This window comes from Rutilus rutilus (assembly GCF_951802725.1).
Source record: "Rutilus rutilus genome assembly, chromosome: 14".
Classification (NCBI taxonomy): domain Eukaryota; kingdom Metazoa; phylum Chordata; class Actinopteri; order Cypriniformes; family Leuciscidae; genus Rutilus; species Rutilus rutilus.
The window spans coordinates 33,321,117-33,345,089 of NC_140219.1; the positions used below are offsets into that span (position 1 = coordinate 33,321,117).

At 39.0% G+C, this 23,973-nt stretch overlaps 1 protein-coding gene across 2 annotated transcripts in view; it reads left to right on the plus strand.

Annotated features, from left to right (window-relative positions):
- Nucleotides 1-23,973, plus strand: part of nlgn3a (neuroligin 3a) — a 212,715-nt gene that overhangs the window by 182,873 nt on the left and 5,869 nt on the right. For both annotated transcript variants that reach the window (XM_084430000.1, XM_084430001.1), the window contains one exon: nucleotides 8,702-9,491. In XM_084430000.1, the coding sequence (XP_084286126.1) occupies nucleotides 8,702-9,491 (790 nt within the window). The remainder of the gene's footprint in view (nucleotides 1-8,701; nucleotides 9,492-23,973) is intronic.

The following is a 23,973-nucleotide window of genomic DNA, read 5'->3' on the forward strand; positions in this document are numbered from 1 at the left end:
ACTTGCCGCATCTCTCGCGTGTGACGTGGTGACAGTAAACTGTGTTGATGAGTACGACTCTGCTCTTGCGGTCTGTTATGTAAAATCCATCTGAGCGCTGTAGTGGCACGGCAAGAAAAGAAGAGAAGGGGAGGCGGTAATGACATGCTGGGCATAACCAGAGGCTGTCCCGCCGAGGGATCCCACTTTACAGAGGCTATAGAGAGACGAGAGGGATTTGATGGTTGGGAGGGATTTTTAGCTGTGCTGGAGAGACGGCTCAGGAGAATGAGCCCAGAGCACAGACGGGCTAAAACACATAATCAGTGTGTGTGTGTGTGTGTGTGTGTGTGTGTGTGTAACAGCCAATGGATATGAAAGTGGGGCTTATGATGAGAGATGAGAAAGAGCAATAGTCCAGCCAGGATGGATGGATGGATGGATGGATGGATGGATGGATGGATGGATGGATGGATGGATGGATGGATGGATGGATGGATGGATGGATGGATGGATGGATGGATGGATGGATGGATGGATGGATGGATGGATGGATGGATGGATGGATGGATGGATGGATGGATGGATGGATGGATGGATGGATGGATGGATGGATGGATGGATGGATGGATGGATGGATGGATGGATGGATGGATGGATGGATGGATGGATGGATGGATGGATGGATGGATGGATGGATGGATGGATGGATGGATGGATGGATGGATGGATGGATGGATGGATGGATGGATGGATGGATGGATGGATCCGTCTGGTTAGATCCATTTCCCTGAGAACGCAAAGTTTCTCAGGGAAATGTAAAACTTTTGCGAGAGAATGCAAAAGTATTGACTTATTATTATTTTTTGCTCCCATCTCTCGATCGATCGATCATCTTTGTCTGGCCAATAAGAGATGGGAGCAAAAAATAATAATAAGTCAATACTTTTGCATTCTCTCGCAAAAGTTTTACATTTCCCTGAGAAACTTTGCGTTCGCTCGCAAACCTTTTGAGTTCTTTGCCAGCGAACGCAAAGTTTCTGGATAGAACACAAATCTTTTGCAAGAGAACGTAAAAGCATGGAAATATTTTTTTCCCTTCCATCTCATATTTTTCCCATTACCATGTCACTTTAGGGGCTTTGTAAGGCAAGGTTAGCTCAAGTTGTAAAATATCATTTTAACGCAACTCAAAAACTTAATGAAATTTATAAATTCATGTTTAACATTGAGCATTTTCGAAAATAATGATTAATATGTGTATAGATCTTCATCTGTTTAATATATATTAATGACCAATGTGAACACAAAAGAGTGCCTGGCTATTGTGTATAACTCTTTTTTTTTCTTTTTTTTTTATTGTGGACACTTATTTTGTCATTGACCCTTACACTGTAATGATCATTTTAATTTTAATTTAGTAGAATTGAGCAAATCTAAAATCAGCATACTGTTACACTAAAGGATCAACAGTTTTACACCATGGCCTAGACAAGAGCTATGCAATGTTTGCCACAATGAAAATGAAAATGTCGTACAATCACAGCCAGTCAGAACATATGTGATGTCATATACAACGCCACAACTGGATTGGGATTTCACTGCGGAGCTACAAAACGTCACAGAAATAGGAATTACGCGTTTTGGATATAGGAATAGGAATTACCCTTTATTGCATTACGTCTGGTTAGGTCACGTCGTAATGAACTGTGTAAAATAAAGATTCCCCTCAACCTTTCTTTGCTTATAAATTGGAGGTAGTCCATGCTGGAAATGTATTGAATTCTGAGTGACCTGTCTCATGAGTGCAGTAATGATTATCTGAGGGTTGGTTGTTATCGTTGACGCTAAAAAAACGTCGGAAAAGTCAGGCGCTCGTCGTTCCGCAAGGTCAGTGGTCACGGGTTTGTACCTGAAGTGAATAATCCCCAGCAGCCCGAGCATGTTCTGTGCTGCCGTTTCACCGCTGTCTTGAGAACAGTGGCAGCTGAGGTCGAAAGCACAGCAAAGCAGCGTGTTTTAGCGAGGCCAAATGAGTGATTACCTCCAACTCCTATCATAATTCACCATGACCTCAATCTGCCACCGGAGCCTCTCCCTGACTGATCGTAGTTCAGGTGCTCTGCTCTGGTGTTAAGTGTAGTTAGACAGAATTGCCTTTATCCGTCGCCTGTACAGGGCTAACACAAATATGATGTGCAATGCTAACGGTTCAGGACGCCACTAGGGAGACCTAATTATGCCTGTAATCAGTTTGCTGATGTGTTGAGTTGCCGATCTGCACCAAATGTTGGACTTGTTGGAATAGGACATAAATGCAACATCTGTGACAACAAAAATTGATGTCAAAGTATAAAAGTAAGCACAAAATGATTAGCACAATTAACTTTTTTGCCAGTATAAGCAAGAACCCAACTATCTTTTTGTCCGCACAAGAACCTAGAATATGGTGACCTTTCACCTGAAATAATTTCTTGAATCCAGCACATGATTCACCGTGTTGACCCTTCTGCTGATCTAGGATCAGCCACCGAGACAGAATTGTACAGCATATTTATTAGCAGTCTGACAGTATGTGTGGCCCAGATTGAATCGCTAACAATAGTAATACATGCTCGTGTTACTCATGTTTCTCTCCTCGCCCTGGAACGAATGCAGCATGTCAGCAGTACAATCAAACGTCGGATATTGTTTGCTGTTTTTAGCCTTCCACCATCTGGCTGATCAGAGGATGTGCTAAAGGAGGAGTGATATAAAGTTAAGTGATTGTGCAACAACAACATAAAACAAGATCTGTTGTGCATAAACGCTAGTCATCCAACGAACTAGATTTCCTCCATGTTGAGATGCTGTGGTGTTTCTGTGATGGCTGGTAAGGTCTCAAACTTAATGAAAGGAATGTTGTGCTAGTCTTCACTATCGTGCCGTTTAGCCAAGTGAATTTGCTATTGGTGGATATAATGTGATATATATCCAGCCCGCCCTCGTCATCAGAAAAGAGAAGAGATGCTGCAAGAGGCAGGGGAAGTTATTCTGATTCAAGATCAGGTGACTAATAAAAATCATGACGTGCACTGTTAAATCATTTATTATAAACACTGCAATAGGCATATTCCATTAAAAAAACAAGAATTGTCCATTTTGATTGCATGGTGATTGTGATGATTATGAAGGATATGGAGTATATAAATGTATTTACGCAGCGAGAAGAAAATATCTTGCTATATCAGTGCAAGTGAAAGTTAGTAAATATGGTTGATAGTAGATATACAGAGATTTGAACATAGCTTAAAGCTTTTTCTATTGATTCTAAAGCATATATATATATATACATTTCAACTAAATACTTAATTGTCCAACTAAAATTGCTCAGTTGTAATGTCCAATATATTATTTATTAGCATAATAATTATATACATAATATAGAAATTACATACAATAATTATAATAAATAATCTTCGCTAAATGCCTGACGATTTTGTCTCTAAAAATCTGTTAATATGTAGTGTGACCTTTAATTTGGTGGCAGAGAAATAGAGGGAGTGACTTTATTCAGAGATATGTGGCTTTGCTCACAGTTTCTATGGCACCGAACATCGCTAAAAGCCAAACCACTATCTAAACCTCAGGGTAGGAACAAATTAAACTGAAACATACCTGACTTGCCACCGACACCGGCTCTGTGGTATAGTCCCCAGGTTTGGCACAGACATTTGAAGGAAACTCTATCGCCCCCTTGTGTGCTGAAGGTTGTCATCACCACAGAAACACAAGCACACATTAAAAGGATAGTTCACCCAAAAGAGGAAATTCTGTCATCATTTGCTCACCCTCATGCCAATCCAGACTGTGTATGACTTTCTTTCATAAAAAAAAAAAGTCTCTTTTTTTCATATAATGAAAGTCATTGGGGTTCAGTGTGGTTTGGACAAATACATTTGTGTTGCATACTTAACATCAGTATATGTTTACAGTATTCATATGTTGCTAGCCTAATAACGTACTGCGTGTTGAGAGCTCAGAAAAGCTACGCATTTGGGACGAGTGGAAGTGCACAGATAGAGTCTTGGCTTGCCGAGCCCCAGGTGGCCATCTTTCATCCCACAGCCACCCTGTGAATGCTGTGAAGAGAGAGAGAGAGAGAGAGAGAGAGAGAGAGAGAGAGAGAGAGAGAGAGAGAGAGAGAGAGAGAGAGAGAGAGAGAGAGAGAGAGAGAGAGAGAGAGAGAGAGAGAGAGAGAGAGAGAGAGAGAGAGAGAGAAAGAGAGAGAGTCGATATCCTTGACATCTGCTCCCTCGCCCTGGGAGTCTGGCCACTGTCCTGTCCTGAGCTCTGCTATTCACAGCCACGCACACAAATACACATGTGTCAGGTGTTAACAGTATACCAGCACTGCATCTGACAGCACACCACCAGCACATTTCCCCAACCTCTTCAACTGAAGAGCAATTGCAAAGAAATTAAAGGTTACGCAGGTTAGTTGGATTGGAAATATCACAGCCTGCCCATCTGCAAGGTGCGAGTCCTGGCTATTTGAACTGCCTCGGACTCTCTTCATCGCTTGGCCTCCAGAAAGTTATCTTTGGCGAAATGAGGAAACCTAAGTAGTGGGTAAATTTCCTTAGTGTGCAGTGGGCCAACAAAGAAAAGCCTCGCTGCGAATCAATTTGTGTAGTCAGGTAAAAAAAAGTGCCCGGAGGAGGGGTGATGCAGGAAGTCTAAAGAGAAGCAAACCTGGTACGAGCACAAAGGAGAAAAAGTACTAGCCTGAATATATCTCCTGATTATTTTATCATTCATGATCATTGAACAATTGTATGTACATGCTAGCTCACTTGAGTCTCTAGCTGCGGTGTGTTTCACTGCAGAGGGGTGGTAATAGTAATATTGAGCGGTCATAAAGGTGGGAGTGAGGCCAAAAGCGTTCTCGCTGCTGGGATGTGTGGTACGTTATGCTACCTACGCACTGCTGAGCCCGGGCTTCTTTGTTGTTGATAAAGAAGGAGTAGGAGTCTAAGTGTAGTTGAGGAATTAGATCCCGTTAGCATGTGCTTATCGCTGATCTAAGCTTTAGAGAGTAGAGGATTCGTTGAAAGGTTCGGGTATTGACTTGTTTGGTTAAATAGCGAGTTGTGGATCTCAGCACATTCAGATACACATCTAGACACAAATGTGGGCGTTAGATTATAGCTGTGAACGTTTCAGCGGAGTGGATGAAATTGTGTTGCATTCCTCGGCCCATGGCCATCTGTGCCCATGTTTGTGTAATGATTAGTTTTAATCATATTCTGCATTTCTGTGTTGCTTTGGCAGGCGTGATTATCTGAGATCAATGCAAACAAACTCTGGGAAAATATTTAGACCTTTAAGCTGGTTATTAAAGTATTTTAATTAAAGGGTCACACTCTCTAGATGTTCACCATCTCCAGATAATAACACAAGGCTTCTCGTCTTTTTTAAATGTGACTTCATAATAAGGTTGTCAATCGATTACATTATATTGATTTACATACATGGAATACTGGTTAATTAATCAAATTAATCACAAATAAACTCATATATCAATATTTGCTAGAAAAGATCCTAAGTGAAGACATTGTTGTGGCAGACAAATCAATCAGTAAAACAGCACTGGCCCAAAGTCCACAGCAATCCATTTTGTTTAAAAAAATGTTTTATAGAGTTAAGTGGCATTTGTACAAAACACATTCTTTCATCTGCACTATTTTTTTTATTAATGGTCTTTGTATGTATGAGTCCGACTGATGTCTTTGGTCAATGTGTTGCGTCTTGCTCTTGCTAGCATTGTATTTTAAGACGCAAGTCAAGTCAAGTCAAGTCAAGTATATTTGTATAGTGCTTTTCACAATACAGATTGTATCAAAGCAGCTTCACAGTATTAAATTAAAATAATACATCAATGTTTGTTTCTAGTGGAAAACGTCCACGTTTGGTAATGCTGATCAATAGTATTGTTGATTGATTAATTAAATTAAATATCCCCAAATATCCCCAACTGAGCAAGCCAAAGGCAACAGTGGCAAGGAACCGAAAAACTCCATCAGGTGACCTAATGGAGAAAAAAAAAAACTTGAGAGAACCCAGGCTCAGTCGGGAGCCAGTTCTCCTCTGGCGTTTATGAACTAGAGGTCAGATTTAACTGTAAGATTAAAAGTATTATATGAATGCCTGGCTGAAGAGATGCGTCTTTAATCTAGTTTTAAACTGGGAGAGCGAGTCTGAGCAACGAACAGTATCAGGAAGGCTATTCCAGAGTTTTGGAGCCAAATGTGAAAATGCTCTCCCTCCTTTGGTGGACCTAGAAATCCTAGGTATGACCAAAAGCCTTGAATTTAGTGATCTTAGAGAGTGCGATGGATTATAGGGCGATAGAAGATCCGTTAAATAGACTGGAGCTAAGCCGTTTAGGGCTTTATAAGTCAGTAGCAATACCTTGTAATTAATACTGAACTTTATAGGTAACCAGTGTAGTGATGATAAAATTGGTGTTATATGATCATATTTTCTTGATCTAGTAAGAACTCTAGCGGCGGCATTTTGGACTAACTGTAGCTTGTTTATTGAGGATGCAGGACAACCAGCTAATAAAGCATTACAGTAATCTAGTCTCGAGGTCATGAATGCATGAACAAATTTTTCTGCATCAGAAACTGATAGCATGTTACGTAGCTTAGCAATGTTTCTAAGGTGGAAAAAGGCTGTTCTTGTAACATATGAAATATGATTTTCAGTTTGCAGTCTAGTATAACACCCAGGTCTTTTACTGTAGAGGATAAAGTAACAGGACATCCTACTATGTTAAAGTTGTATTGTGAGAGGTTTTGTGGGCGGTTTGTTGAACCGATGATTAGTACCGCTGTCTTGTCTGGATTTAATAAAAGAAAATTGCGCGTCATCCAATCTTTTATATCTTTAACACACTCTGTCAATTTGGATAATTTAGCGTTTTCATCTGGCTGTGATGAAATATAGATTTGAGTGTCATCAGCATAACAATGGAAACTAATTCCATGTTTCCTTATAATATTACCAAGTGGCAGCATATATATTGAGAATAACAGAGGGCCTAACACAGATCCTTGCGGCACTCCATAGTTTACTGGAGTTATGATCGATGTTTCTTCATTTAAATAGACAAAATGGTAGCGGTCAGATAAGTATGATCTGAACCAGCTCAATGCTTGTCCTTGAACACCAGTATAATTTTGTAATCGATCTAAGAGTATTGTGTGATCTATAGTATCGAACGCAGCACTAAGATCAAGTAAAACTAGTATTGAGATACAGCCTTGGTCAGAAGCTAAAAGTAAATCATTTGTGTGACGCAGTGTCAAGTTTAAATATATTCTCAACACCTGTGCTTTGAGTTTTCTTCTGTGCTTTGATTTGTTTTTGATTGCAAGAACACGTCACAGATTTGAACAGTAAAGTTCATTAAAGACGTTATTTCGCCATGTTAACCATAAATATAAGTAACTGAGCTAAATAAATCTGATTGGTGGATGGACGTTTGCTATATCTGAAATCCCTCACTAATTTGATAGTTTCTTATAGTGAATGCTGTATAGTGATCACTATAGAGGTTCTGTCAAAATGTTGTTTTGAAATGTTTAATTAATCTGAATTATTTCAAAAACTTGGTTTGAATGAATGATTCAATGACTCACCCATAAATACTTCACTTGTTTCATTACTGGATGAATTCAAATTTTTGAACAAATCTCTTGAATGATTCAAGAAATAAATTTTAACAGTCACTTGTCGCCACCTACTGGTATAACGATGTCTTTGATACAATCGTGATTTGAAATGCCACGTTACTTTCTCATGGCAATTTCCTCTTTTGATCTCTACCATAGACATCAGTTTTTATCAGAACTATAATCTTTTATCCTAGTTCTTCTGTAATAATGTGAATATTTGTAATATAAATAACGAAACTGTGTGAAAGGGATGTTTGTGAAGCTGTTTCACACCGATACATGACAACTGCTCTCTCTGGATCAGCGGCAGCACAAACACGGGTCTGAATGTTCCGGTGTGATTTTGTCAAAGGTTTAATAGACATTTAGGAATTAGGTCGCGTGGGTGTTTAAATCGAGATTGCGATCTTTTAACGATTTATCATGCAGCTCTATCGTGGTAGCTTGTTGTAGCAGTACTTTATCTTTTTACACCCTGTTTTTTGTAGCCTGCTTTCTTCACAGACAGGAGGTGATTTTACTGTTTTACTGGTACATCTTAATATTAAATACCGTTTTGGAGACGGTTAAAACTGGCTTAAGCTGGTTGGCTGGTCTTAGCTGGTCTCCCAGTCTGGTCAGGTTGGACTGTTGGCTGCTTTTAGTGGGGTATTGGATATTTTTCAAATGGTCAGACTGGGAGTCCAGTTACTATAAGACCAGCCAACCAGCTTAGACTGATTTTCAGCAAGGTAATCAGTTAGCACTAAGCTAGCAGGCAAGCTTAGTGTTAGCTAGAAACAAAAAAGGGAAGTGTAATTTTGCCTTCTATAGCCTTTTTCAGATGATTTGGTTTATTTTTAAGACATTAATGTACATATTCCCATGATAACACTATTCTGTCCTTGATTCTAAGTGATTTAGAGTACCCATAGAAAGTTATTTCCCTTCTTTCTAATCATTGATTCCTGATATATAACCTTGTCTAAAATGCATAATTTTGTCTCCTCTTGCTGCAGGACTGTTTCATCGTGCCATAATCCAGAGCGGCTCAGCGTTGTCCAGCTGGGCCGTCAACTACCAGCCCGTTAAGTACACAAGGCTGCTGGCAGAGAAAGTGGGCTGTAATGTGTTGGACACTTTGGACATGGTAGATTGCTTGAGAAAGAAGACAGCTCGCGAACTGGTGGAACAAGACATCCAGCCGGCGAGATACCACGTAGCCTTCGGCCCGGTCATCGACGGCGATGTCATTCCCGATGACCCTGAGATCCTGATGGAGCAGGGCGAGTTTCTCAACTATGACATCATGCTGGGTGTCAACCAGGGTGAGGGTCTGCGCTTTGTGGAGAACGTTGTGGACTCTGAAGACGGTGTCTCGGGCAATGATTTCGACTTTTCTGTCTCAGACTTTGTGGACAGTCTGTATGGTTACCCAGAGGGAAAGGATACTCTACGAGAAACCATTAAGTTCATGTACACAGACTGGGCGGACAGAGACAACCCTGAGACGCGGCGCAAGACTCTGGTGGCGCTGTTTACTGATCACCAGTGGGTGGAGCCCTCAGTGGTGACGGCAGATCTTCACGCTCGGTACGGGTCACCCACCTACTTCTACGCCTTCTACCACCACTGTCAGAGCCTGATGAAGCCTGCCTGGTCCGACGCGGCCCACGGAGACGAGGTGCCCTACGTCTTCGGTATACCCATGATTGGCCCGACCGACCTCTTCCCCTGCAACTTCTCCAAAAATGATGTCATGCTCAGTGCAGTTGTCATGACCTACTGGACAAACTTTGCCAAAACTGGGTAAGTGCGTACCTTGCAACATGCACAGTCTGGGGTAAACTCTAGTACCCAATATTATGCTCATATACAAGTTCATACTTTTATTTTTGGGGTGTGCTAGAATACATTTACATGATTTAAAGTTTCAAACATAATTTTCCTCATACTGTACATTTCTGCAGCAGCTCTTTGCACTCTCTGTGTTAGTTCCTGTCTCTTTAAAGCCCCTCCTTTCAGAAGAGCCTAGTCTGCTCTGATTGGTCCACTGGCTCAGTCTGTTGTGATTGGTCAACTGCTTAGAGCGTGTGTTTAAAATGTACAAGCCCCCACCATAATCATGTTTCAGCTCCCAAGGCTTCATGAGCAGCTGTAAACATATAGTATATAAACATGTATGGCAACTATGGTGTCATTATTGGAAGTCCATACAATGTTGTTTGCTCTTGCAGCAAAAAACAGCGTCCTCTCGACAGAGCAAAATGACTTGGCCAGCTTTTCATGAGGGCAAATGTGTTACATGGTGAAATAGCAAAGTCACAGTAATAACGGCAATACTACAAACTAGCCATTTCAGGCAGGTGTTTTAATACCATGATAATACCAGAATGCCAATAATCAGCTGTTAAATCAGAATGAAAATGTTTGATATTTATGTAATGTACAATTGAAAGAACATACATTGTACAGTAGGAACCACTCATTAAGTACAGTGGTGCTTGAAAGTTTGTGAACCCCTTGCAGAATCTGTGAAAATGGGAATAATTTTAACAAAATAAGAGGGATAATACAAAATGCTTTTTTTTTGTGATGGTTGTTCTTGAATTATCTATTAAAAAAGGTTCAAACATACGCTGATGCTCTTTAATACATTGTGTTTCCTTCTGGAGCATCAGTGAATGTTTGAACCTTTTAATATTTGTGTTTGAGCCCCTCAATTGTCCTCAGTCTGAAAAGTTGGATCTCAAAATCATACAGTCACTGCTGGAAATAGTTTAAATATGCAAAATATGCTGGACAACTGAAGAATTTGCGGGACCTGGAGGATTTTCCTGAAGAACATTGGGCAGTTTAACTGATCAGGTCAAACAAAGGACTCAAGAACAACCATCACAACAGCAACAATAAAAGTTGTGGATCATCCAGGTAATGACACACAGCATTAATAATCAAGGGTACGTAAACTTGTGAACAGGGTCATATTTTATTGTCTTATGGACGATATGCAAACATCTTTTATGTAAAATATTGTATTCAGGAAAATGCTAAATAAAAAATAATATGCATTTCGTATGATCCCTCTTACAGATTCTGCAAGGGGCTCACAAACTTTCAAGCACCACTGTATGTCTGTTGTTTTTTGCCTTGAGTAAAATCTGTTACTGAGTAGCATTGTTTACAGCGTTCTGTATGAATGGGGCTTGAGACCCCGTGCAGAGAGAATTATCAGTGGAACTTATCGCATTTCTGCCCCTCAGCAACATCGATCAAAACCCCTCTCTTGAGTTGATCACTGCCGCCCCAGGTGAACGCATCCCCAACAACACCTCCTCCCTCGCTCCCCCTCTCCATCCTGCTCAATCCTGCCCGGAGCACAAAGCATTATAGATCTGTATGAGGAGTGCTTGTAATCAGCTCTAACAACACAAATCTAATTTGACAACTGCTGTTACTGAGAAAAATTGATTGGTCATGCTGCTGCTTCTCCACTTTTACCAGTCACAATAAAAATGACACCCCTTGGCGTTTATAAATCTTTCTTTAACTGTTAAGTGCACACTAGTTGTAGCCAAAAAATAACATACAAAAAGTGGAAATACTAATGGCGGAGTACCGCAGGCTATTTTTTTTTTTTTTTTCGCTGAATGCTCAAGTCAACATTTTGCAAGCATATCAGAGAACATTTCAGAACAACATCTGTCCAGAAAATGTCAAATTAGCTCAAGGGCATGGGACATTTGTACGCTAAACTCGTTTCTCCCCATAGGGTAATATCTTTCTCAGTTAGACTGCCAGATTTTCTCTGTTTTCTCAGTAAAAACAGAAAGAACTGAAATTGTTTGACTAGTGCAATTTGTTGTTTCTGTGTTGATGTATTTCCTGTTAGTGCTGGGTGGATTTTAATTTATGCTAATTTTAAATCAATATTGTTCCTAAAATCCCAAAATGTATCTTTTAGGGTATGCCGTTTTAAGTTGATGCATGAACAAAACACGTCATCCAAAAATTGCAATAAGCTTTGTGCTTTGTTGCATTCGATATGAAACGGTCTCAGCTTTCAAATTCTCAATTTTATCACAAAATTCAAACATTGTAAATGTGTTTTTGGTGCTCTTTAATTTGTGCTGACAGATGGCTGTAGCACGGGAACTGATTATCTTTTACTCTTTACAACTCGTTAAGGCACCAAATAAACATGAATGAACATCAGAAGGTAACCACGTCAATAAAACAGCTTGTAAACAATGTCACATAATGTTACATTTACCTTAAGAAAAGCCATACTCCAAAGCTTGTTGGTTAGCTTGAAAAATAACTCTATATTGGAGCACTTGCCTAAATATATTACACTTTAATTATAGTTTTTACTATTAGGCAGTGTTCGAATTGAGGGGGGGCTGGGGGGGTCCGGGACCCCCCATAAGCATCAAGGGACCCCCCAAAAGGCCCAAAAAAAATGCTGGGAAAAACCCCTTGGTTTTTCATTAAAACTAAAATAATAGAAACATAATTTATTAGGTAATATATATATTTTTTTAATCAAAGTATTTCGCTGCCGCTCCTATTAGAAAGTAATTCAAATTAGATTTGCGTCTGAAAAGACGCTCAAATTTATAAACAGATACATTTTATTGATCGTGCCATTTATATGCCAAAAATAGGTTTTTTTTGCGTGTAAATGATACACACTGCAAACCCCTTGGGTAGGATTAGGGGTGTGGAGTACGTGCGTATTACACGCCATAAAGTGCGTATCATATGCACGCAAAAACTATTTTTGGCGAATAAATGGTACGAGAAATAAATTTCGTGCTATAGATAAGCACTTTCACGAGAGCCTGGCAGAGTGGATCCTCTTTTTCACCTCACGATGACAGTAAGATAATATTTCTTTCTTTTATGATTGTTTGGTAATTTACTGATCTGAATAGAATTTCGACATTAACGGTTGTCCGGGACACGTGCGTGTGTTTTTTAAGGGACAAGTGAAAGAGAATTGTAGCCTACTTGCCCAACCGGACAAATGCCCTGATTAAAACAATTTTCAATATCAAAAAAATAAAATAAGAAATAACGTAGGCCTACTCGGTTAGGCTACTAACGTAACCTCAGTTCCCTGAGAGTAGGGAAGGAGTATAGAGAGTAGCCTACAAATTAGGGAAAGAAATGCCCTTTATAAAGCTAAAAAAATTATTCTGATAAGAGTGTTTTCCAACAGTGATGTAATGAAACATTGACAATTTAAGTTTGAAGGGAGTAAAGCCTCTGTTTAGGACATGTAATTTTGACAAAATTAATTTTAAATCAGCCTACAGTGTGATATTTCATCATATTATCATGCTTAACACTGAGAATTTGAATAATTGAAATGTGATGATCAGATGCAGATATCTAAATCAGAGAATATCATAGGTTCGGGAGGTTGGCGGGTGGATTATTTATTTTTAACAGCAGATTCGGGGGACTCAAAGTGCACCAGATTAATGAATTTATCTTTAAAATGTACAAAATTTTCTTCCGGGGAGGCATGCCACTGGACCCCCCTAGAAGTACCGAGCTCAATCCACAAAAATACTGTGGGAAACTCAGTAGGCTATATGATGGTCTACGAAAAATACACATTTAATTATCTTATTAAAAAACATGATCGGGATTTTAGCACCCAGGAAAAACCCGGATTATTACATAGATTTTGGGTGGAGAAAAGTCTTTGTTCATCAATTATGCACAGAGTTAATGCTCAACTGCAAAAACATGTTCTGAAACACTAAAAGTTAAGTAAATTAAATTATAGTATTATATGAAATAAATAAATGAAAATATGTATATTATTAGTTTTTTTTTTTTTTTTTTTTTTTGGGGACCCCCCAAGAGCTTTGACACAATTCGAACACTGCTATTAGGCATGTGTTATTTAATGCATGTTTGAGTGAATCTGTCATGAAAACAATTCAGTTTTAGTCGTTATTAAATGTAAAAATAAAAAATAAAAACTCATGTGCAATTTAACTTAATTTGATTTGTTGATTATTATATCTAAAAATAAATAGCAAGTGGATTTAATAGTTTGGACTTGTCATTATTTGATATACTGAAAAAGGTTTGTTTCTTTCTTAAAAATGCCAAGAGCCAAGAGTTAATGCCATGGGCCGATCAAATCACGCTTGACTTGTGCCATGGATGAAAATAATAAAGAAACATTCAAATCAAACTTCTTTTGCAACCACTTGATGGTTGGAAAAGGAAATAGAGCACAACTGAAGACAGACCAACCACCACTAGCTACTTCCTACTGATTTAGGAAAACAGATGGTGTTTTCAATTTAGGGGACGGGAACATTCTCATTCTAGAGAACATTTTATTGGATAAAAAAAAAAAAAAAAAAACACAAGCCTGCAAGATGAGTCATCACTATTTTGGTCTGTTTTATCATAAGAGAAAGACTATAATTTGAAAATGTATGTGCCTGTTTATGTGCAGTATTAGTGTACACTGTCCATTTTAATCCATTATTATATCGATGACTTCAAAGCTAATTTCCAATGCACACAATTTCCAGTTTACAACGTTAACATGAAGACAAAACCATGCCCTATCAAGCCTTAAAAACACACTGGCCGTAAATAATCACTCACAGCAGAGCAGCCAGCCCATTTTAAAAGCATCCTCTCAGAAATACTATTATGTAAAGATTATTTATTACATGACAAATAGTGTATCCTCTTGCAGTCATTCATCTAATGGCTCTCAATAGGACTGGCATTATAGAATCAGTTTCAGGCCGTACTGACGTGCTGAGTTTCTGATATTACAGCCCAGTTGCTCCATTTGTGTGGTGGATTATATAGGATACTGCTTAGCAGAACAAAGGATTAGATGCAAGGATAATGAACCTCTCAATAACATGAAATATATACAAATCATTACCTCCATCTTAACTAGCAAACTCTCTGGTTTAGATCTGAGGAGACAGCCACAAATGTGCACTACAGCATGTGAAGTGTGCTTACAGCTTCTCCATGTGATGACCTAGATAGCGTTCCCTGCCATCTCTCTAAATTGGACACTTGTACCTGCGCCGGATGCAAACGTGAATATGGAACCTCGAGTGGACTGGGTGAACATTACATTAAGCTTGTGCTGTTTAATGTCAACTGTTGTATCATTCCCCAAAGCTAAATTCCTCTTTCCGCTTCATGGTGCTTACAAGCAGTGTTTTTCCCCCTGCAGTTGGAATACAACATAAAAACAACCATTAACTGTGAAATCTGGGTAGAAAGGCATGTTTGACTAGCCTGACAAGCCAGACCCACATCAAGATGTTGGGTCTGGGAACACACCATTGGCAGGGCTCAATCCGAGGGCCGGGATGAACGGCTGTCTTTCAGATTCCCTCTGCACGCAATAGGATACAGCGCTACAACCAACCAGTGCGTTTTCCCACCAGCGGAACTAGTTGATAGATTAAACTTTTGCCGTGTCCGGTCGAACACACTCCGAACACATCTTCCTTTTTTAAGAATGACTTCAGTGCCGTTCTTTGTTCTTTTCTCAAAGAAAAGCTTAACTCCAAGTCCTCCAGAGTCACGGCCAAAGTCGATTGGAAAGACCGCTGTTCGCCAGCAGCAGCAGCTCTTCTTTGTTTTCAAGTAGCAGGGAATTCACGTCGTCATTATGTTAAGCCCGCCCACCGACTCTATACACGATGTGATTGGCCTGACTAGAGTTTTTCCAGCTCGAAAGCCAACGGAGAGTTGCTAGACGACCCTGGCTGCAAATAACATTTGCTGCCGCTAGGGTGCGTCTAGATTTCTAGGCTAATGTTTGACAGAAGACTAGGGTAAGTGAAGTGACAAAGTAACATGTTTCTTTATTGGATGGCATGCCTGAGTATGAGCCCCTGATTTACTTCATAAATATGTGTTTGGGTCAATCTACATGATCAAAAAAAAAAAATATATATATATATATATAAATAGACCTTCAATAGAGCCTGCATGTAAAAACCTGCATGTCCACTGCCACACTTTTAATATTTGATGACATCATTTCAAATTTCACCGGAAAGAAAATGTATTATCCTGATTTTTATGAATAATATTTGTTCAGGAATTTAATGTGTAGCATTTCAGCATACATGTCTCTTAAAAATAGGTTCCAAAAAGGAATTTTCATAGCGTTTCCATAGAACTTTCAAGTGAAAAGTTCTTAAAAGAACCCTTTTGGATGAACAGTTTCCAATATAAAGAACCTTTTGTAGAAAGGAATTGTTCCATGGATGTTAAAGGTTCCTCATAGAAACCAATAGAATGTTTAAGACTGTGAGTCTGGCAGCTCTACATATTTCAACAAGTCTTTTTGAAGAAAAGTCCACAAAGACATTTTATCTGTCTTTGGAACATTTATTAAAAATCATTGGGCTCTGAAATAAATGGAAGAATAATGGTAAAATGCTTCCAAACGTAGTACCATTAAATTGAATTCGAATCTCCAAGGCTTTTGAGACATTTTCTCAGCTGGTTTTTAACAGTAAATTAGCACCCTAATTAATTTATCAAGTGTTAACCAGTGGCCATCGGTCCTGCAGAAGAACAAAAGCATCTGAGAACCTTCTTCACACTTGATAAGTGAATTGTTTGCGCATACCGCCTTTGTTCAGGCTACAAATGGACCTCAAATGCTGCCGTCTGCATTTCTTTAGAGATTGTAGCATTAGCATTTGACGGACAGGGACTGTTTCCTTGGCATTCTTCTACCGTGTCATTCAGCCTCCAGTCAAACAGCCCATGCTGTGCCGAGCCACAGACGTCGCTGAGCAGAATACTGTTGTGCTTTTCCTTTTACCCTCCTCTTTTTTCTACATGCTTCCTTGTAACAAGAACACAAGACACTCTCAGAAATGCGAAGGCCTGCTGGGATGAATCCAGATATTTCTGTTTGAAAAGCCCATGTTTTTTCATGATGCTGTCCCTCGCGGAGACATTGGCTATTCCACCCCAAGAATAAAACATGACTAATCAATAATCAATAAGTCATGATTAATAAATAAGATTTAGCTGCGCACATGCCAGCTCGACTGTAATCACTCAATGATTTGACACAGCCTGCATTTCGTGTTTTATCGACGTATTTATATTGACATCTGTCTTATTGAAATTCTGTTGCCTGTACCTCATCTGAATGGCAAGCAGATGCTCATTAACTCTGTCTTGTCGTATCTGCCTCGTGATTGTGAAAACAAAAATAATAATTTCAATGCTGCATGTTAATGAGCAGTTTCCCCTACCGCTACACGCAGACGAAAACAGTCTTTTGAACATCAGTTGACCCTGCACCAAAGGCCAGCCCAATCTCTTTCTGAGGCTTTGAGATAAATTGCTTCCCGCATCCGCTTCTTTTGTCTTTTCTAAGACTACTGCGAGTCCACTCGGGAATTAAAAGGGATTGCGTTCCGTTTGTGTAACAGTCTCACAGAGCTCTCAATTAAGTCTAGCACTTGATTCTGTAGGACAGGGGTTCTCAGCTCGGGCCCTTGAGATCCACTTTCCTCCAACCCTGATTAAACTCAACTACCTGCAACTTTCTGTTAATCCTGAAGACACTGATTGGCTTGTTCAGGTGTGTTTGATTAGGGTTGGAGCTGAACTCTGCAGGAAAGTGGACCTTGAGGGCCAGAGTTGAGAACCCCTGCTGAATATATATATATATTGTTGTGTTTTTTTTGCAAAGTTTTTCAAGGCTTGCACTTGGAATCTATTTCAAGGTTTGCGTTCTCAAGCCACCAGGCACTGTTTTGTGCGGATGACCGGGCCGGAGCGCGCTGAGGGTTTTCTGTTAGAACGGTGTCGTGTTAGCGGCCGCTAAGTTAATAACTAATGATCTTCGCAACGAAAGTGAATCAATCAGTCAAAACTAACTTTAGCTGGACAATAACTTTATTCTAGAGCTGCTGTAAAGCCAAAACAATCTCTGTTACTGTAATTTCCTATTATCACTGTAAAGCTGCTTTGAAACAATCTATATTGTTAAAAGCGCTACATAAATGAAGGTGACCTGACTTGACTTGACTATATCTCTGAGATATGCAGATTTACTTTAGAAAAGGTAATGAAGCTGCGCAGGATCTTGAGGGGCCCATGATGAAGAGGCCGTGCTGCATGTCGAATGTAATGAGCACCATCAGAGGAGAGCGAGAGATCAGGGCCGGACAGCAGTCAGGACACATGTTGACCATCACTCACCCGATCAATAGCAGTCATAATGAAGAGTGCGCAGGGGTCTGTGTCCTCCAGATACCCATTTTACTTCAAAAGCATTGCCTTCTTTTTGGCTTGCTGGCCGAAAATCTCGCTAACCGTGATGTAGAGGTACTAATACATTTCAAGAACGTTTTTTTTTTTTGTGTGTGTGTTTGTGTAATGGTTCAGTATTTGAGCCTAACTTTAAAAATAAATTTAAAATTTAAAAAAAGTGTTGATTGCTAGTGGTCTGGGATATTGACAACAAAATTATATGTCGATATTTTCTCAATTGTCGATATTTTCTCAATGATTTTGTCAATAACGATGATTAGACGGTATTTTGCCAAATGTGTGTTATTGTACTGGTACAGGTTTAGGATTGCCGTGGACAGCTGACTCCAAACGGTTTTGACATTCTTCATATTTTGTGCGGTGGTCAGTTTGCAGCAGTGACGGATTTTAAATTTTGATGACAAAGATTATTAAAACAATGATTTAAAATTTACTTTAAAATAAAACTTTAATTTGAAATTTTCCCTACGCATACTTTTTAAAACCGTACTTAAGTTGTACATTCAATACAGTTAAGTGCACTTCTTTTTCACAAGGGATTATAATTGAGTCATTGAATCATTCACTCAACCGATTTATTCAAAAATTCTGATTCATTAAGAAACGAAAACCCATAACTGTGTATTGCTTAGAGCAGTGTTCTTCAACCCTGCTCCTGAAGAACCCCCAACACTGCACGTTTTCTTTGTCTCCCTAATTAAACACACCTGATTCAGTTCATCAGCTCATTATCACATGGGTTAACGTGCAGTGTTGGGGGTCCTTCAGGAGCAGGGTTGAAGAACACTGGCTTAGAGACACGGTTGATCCTGCTTTGACTTTGTTTGGAACTGTTTTCATTGGCAGAGCAAAGATAGGCAGGTAATAATTTAAGTAACTGGAAATGTTAGGTCTAAAATTTGATTCCTATCTATTCAGGTCCCTAAACATAAGTATGAGTAATTGTAGCCATATCAAATAACACTAACTATCTTTTTTTTCTTGTTCTGTGAGGAATTGAGAAAGCAATGTGGAGTTAAACGACACTTTAACCAACAGCAGTTAAAATTTTTAGCCTTTAGCCAAGGTTCTTTGAAAGCATTCTCTCTCTCTCTCTCTCTCTCTCTCTCTCTCTCTCTCTCTCTCTCTCTCTCTCTCTCCTCTCTCTCTCTCTCTCTCTCTCTCTCTCTCTCTCTCTCTCTCTCTCTCTCTCTCTCTCTCTCTCTCTCTCTCTCTCTCATGCTGTTTTATGTTGTATATTCTATCTGCTGACCTTGAGAACAGCAATGAAAGATAAGAAAATCTCTAAATGTAACACTGCATCTTTCAAAAGCAAAGCCAGTTGTGTGTGAACCTTGAAATGTACCATAAGATGAAAAACCACACAAATCAGTGCACACTACCTCCTGTACTTATAAAGTTGGAATCAATGCTATTCGGTTGAAGATAGTGTTTTCATTGAAATAAGTGACCTTGAGCAAAGTACTTTAAGACACTGAAGTGGAAACAGAGGCTTTTATGATGCGCCATCGGATTTGGCGTCTCTGTCCACAATCATCCAAGCGCTGCCAATTAGACTGATGAATAACCAATACAGCCCCATCGAATTAACTCGGACTCGTTCTCACCTTGTCATATTCATTAGATTTATTCTGCTGTGAAAAGACCTTTCTATAAAAAAGACCTTTCTCTATTCATATATTTTTTTTTCAGCATTTTCCCATTTATTTTGCATGCATTTTTCCAAGAGCAACACCATTTCTTTCTTTCTATATGTATGTATCCATGTATGTAAAGGTGAGTTTTTCAATTGTTTTTAGCATATTGCTATGTGGCGGCTTACTGGCTCAAGTCAATAGATTCTGCTATGTCTCTAGTCTCTATGGCATTCTTATGGAAGCTTGTCTCCGCCACAGAATAAAACATTTTAAAAGATAATTGCGACTTTTTATCTCACAATTGCGAGTTTACATTTCAAAATTCTGACTTTATTTCTCAGAATTGCGAGATATAAAGTCAGAATTGCGAGATATAAAGTCACAATTGCAACGGGGTTTTTTTTTCACGCAATTGCGAGTTTATATCTCGCAATTCTGACTTTATAACACACAATTGCTAATTTATCTCACAATTCTGACATCTTTTCTCATAATTGTGAGATATAAACTCGCAATTGCAAGTTGTAAAGTCCAAATCTAAGGAAAAAAGTCTGAATCGCGAGTTTATTTCTCACAATTGCGAGTTTATATTCCGCAATTCTGAGATTAAAAGTTGTGAGATAAAAAGTTGCAATTACTTTTTGTATTTTTTATTCTGTGGTGGAAACAAGCTTCTATACATTCTGGCCTCTAGATATACTGCTTTTTTTTTGTCAAATGTATTGTTTGTCAAGTAAAAATGGTAAGACTGATCACTGATCCCTAGCTCACCTCTCCTCAACAACAAAAAAACATGCTTTAAGGTTACATTCATTTGCATATATAAAGGGGAAATGGTACAACGCAAGCACTAACGTTTAATCCTGCAGGGTTTAGAAGTATGAACAATGAGCCTTAGCAAGCACTACTAATTAAAATACTAATTAAATGACCATTAACAGTAGAATTTTGTCCAGACTTAATTTGCAACTATTGCACTGGTAAGGATGGATTGTTTGACGGAAATATCTTCAGACAGACCTCTGCCTTCGGTGTTAATGTGGTGTTTAGGAAGTCCAGCCTAGTTTCGGAAGCTCAATGTTCGTCGAGTCGTTTCCTCTCAGGGCCTGAGATCTGAATGAGTGGCGCTGATAGAGGCTGAAGTACTGCTTCACTGGGCAAGCCCAAGTGGCCTGAACCGCAGAAACATTTGAGCGGTTTAGGAACCCATTTGAGTGGGCGACCTTACAGAACGCTGTCAGCTAATTCACTGCCTCCATCTGCACACACTACGCAGACTGTGGGTTAGTGGGATGATCAGGACACAGGGGAATGAAAACACTCATTATACATTATTGATATGGTTACCGTAACAAAGACACTGAACTGGACTTGGGGTTTTATATTCCTTAAGCAGAAGTTTATTAAAAACATACAAAGTTACATTCCGATATCCGAAAGAGTAGTCACACAACGGGCCGTGCTCAGAATTCAGGGTTATTATTATTTAACTAAAACTAAAACCATAGAAAATCGTGACTTATTTAATTGAAATAATTTTTAACTGAAATAAAATCTAATACAAATTTTATCATATCACATCATAATTTTTATTTGGCTTAACTTAAAAACAATGTAGATATATTTTTGAAAAAAAGTCAAAATATTAACTCTTTCCCCACCAGCATTTTTTTTTTAAACTTGCCAGCCACAGCCAGCATTTTTATCATTTTTACAAACGTTTCATGGCCCCCAGAATATTTCATTGTATGAATATCTGAACATGCAATAATCAAAACAACCCGTTTTTTTTTTCTAGCTTCATGCATTATTTAATTATCAACACTTGAATGTGGGAAAGTTTCATAAAAAAAAGGAACATTTTGAGCAAAAAGCTGAGAAAAACATTTTTGTTAAAGACCACATCTGGATCGGATTCAGAACGATGATCAAAACACAGATGAAGTAGATCGAGTCCATCAACACCCTCAAAACTTCATTCAGTAACATTAGGCAGTTTTGATTTACAGGTATATGCTGTTTAATGTTGAATATCGCGTATGCATATGCTTACATATGATATCGCTTGTGTCTGCTTCTTCTTCGCCTGTGTTTTGATCAGGAGATTCTGTAATCTTTCTGAAGATGTGTTATAGCGCCACCTACCGTATTACAGTGAAAACATGGAAAATTCCATCAATGGTGGGGAAATAGCTAATAAAAACTATAATAGTATCTCACTTAAACTAAAGTAACACTGCGAACAAATCCAGACTGACAGGCAAAACATGCAAGAGGTCAGTAACATAACCAAAACATGTACTAAATATAAACAGCCATAACTGCAGGATAAATGAGACTTCACAAACACTGAATGACTCACACTGCCTTATATCAGAGTCTCTTTGTTATATGCTTCTCTTTGTTAACCTTCAAGGAGAAGCATATAACGCTGCAGTGCACTGGCAAGGGGACCAGAGGCCTTTTTAATGGATGTCAATGGAGAAGAGGCATCAGTACACTGAATTAACTGCTTTTGTAAGGAAACAGCTAATCACTACCTGCAATAGGCTTTACACTAATTGTTCATTTTGGATTAATCTACTCTTGGAGTTTTCAACTAAAAATGCGGTTTTATAAGAATGTAGGATTCGGTGAATGGCACTTCTCATTCCTTTCTCTATTTTTCACAAGCATGATTGACTGTCGTACAACCTTGACAGCGATTCAATGATGTCAAGGCTATAATGTGATTGGTTATCAGGAAAAACATCCCGCTTTCTCTCTTATCATCTGCAAGCTCGCGTTCACATATATGCCTCCATCCAACAACGGGATGATAAGATGGAGCTTCCACCATTTATTATTTTTAAATCATCCGTTTCACTCAGATGAACGTAAGAAAAGATCAGTCGTTGCTTCCATTACTTCACAACTTTAAGTGAAATATTTACTCTGGCAAACGAAATAAATCAAATATACCTCAAAGCTAACTGGCCAGTTTAAAGTATGAATGTTTGTTTCCACCCCTATGAAATGCCAGGATTTGAAATTCCTCCCTTTGTGATTTCCTCCACATGCCCCTTAACATGCATATGTAAATCAAGGAGGTGTGCTTTTAACAACTCATGTCTGTCCATCAATCATGAGAGTGATACTGCTGTCGAGTAAGACCATCTGACATTTTTCTGTAACCTTAATGTCGGGCCAAACCATTCTCATTGCCAGCCGGTACGGATATGGTTTCATTCTTCACTGTGGTTCTGATAACGGAGATCTTTGGAACGTCATACAAATGCGTCAGTCGTTCACAGACAGATGAGATGTTAATAGCAACCACGTTATGGAGGATGATCAGATCACAAATATTTGAACTTTTTTGAAGCACACTTCATTTGCTGACCTCCAGAAATAGAACGGCTATGTTCAGACTGCCAGCAGAATTCAGATTTTTTTGCATATCCAGATTTGATCCAGATGGGTTTTTGAAAGTCTGTATAGCAAAAAAAAAACACACAAAAAAACATGAAATCTGATTTTATCAAGTCTGATTCAAACCACGTTTAGAGGTGGATCAAAATGTGATTTCAATCATATTTTTACAGATGTGTCTCAGTCTGGATGTTCTGGCTGCTCAAATCAGATTTCAAATAGTCTTTTGCATCACTGTAAATGCGACACACAATGATAACGTCAAAATAGGGGACGGAAACCACCGGAATCTTATTTGATCACCTGCAATTAATAGTGCTGACAGTCTGCCTGAAAACATCTGATTTGAGAAAAAATCTAATTTCGCTGCTGTCTGAACAGCCAATGAGACATAAAAGATCTGCAAATGCTATTTCATAACTCCTTTAAGTGTGAGCAATAGCAGTAGTGCCGTCTGCTAACTCTTAAGGCCAACATCACTAATTATTCAATCTTCACCTGTACATCAACACACTATATCTCGAGCTAAACCCTTGCATGTGAAACACCCACACTAAATATGTCACTGCTGCAGATCAATAGACTCGGCGAACACATACAAAACATCACAACTGACCTCAAATCACCAGTCAGTGGCATTGCAAACCCAGCCTCTGCACAAATATGCTGCGTCATGCAAACTGGTTGATTGACAATTATGAGAATGCATGGTGATATTGAGATGCGAGCGTTTCCTATTAACCGCGAATGCCCCGGGTACAGCGACTGCGACTCGCATGCCACGCAGCAGGAATTCATATATGCGGCGCGGCTGCGGACTCATTGATGTCCTGTTCTCTGCCATGTTGCGCCGTGGCAGATCAATATGACCTTACCTCTGCTGCCTGCTTCTTTGAAACTTAATTACTGATATTCAGCTACAA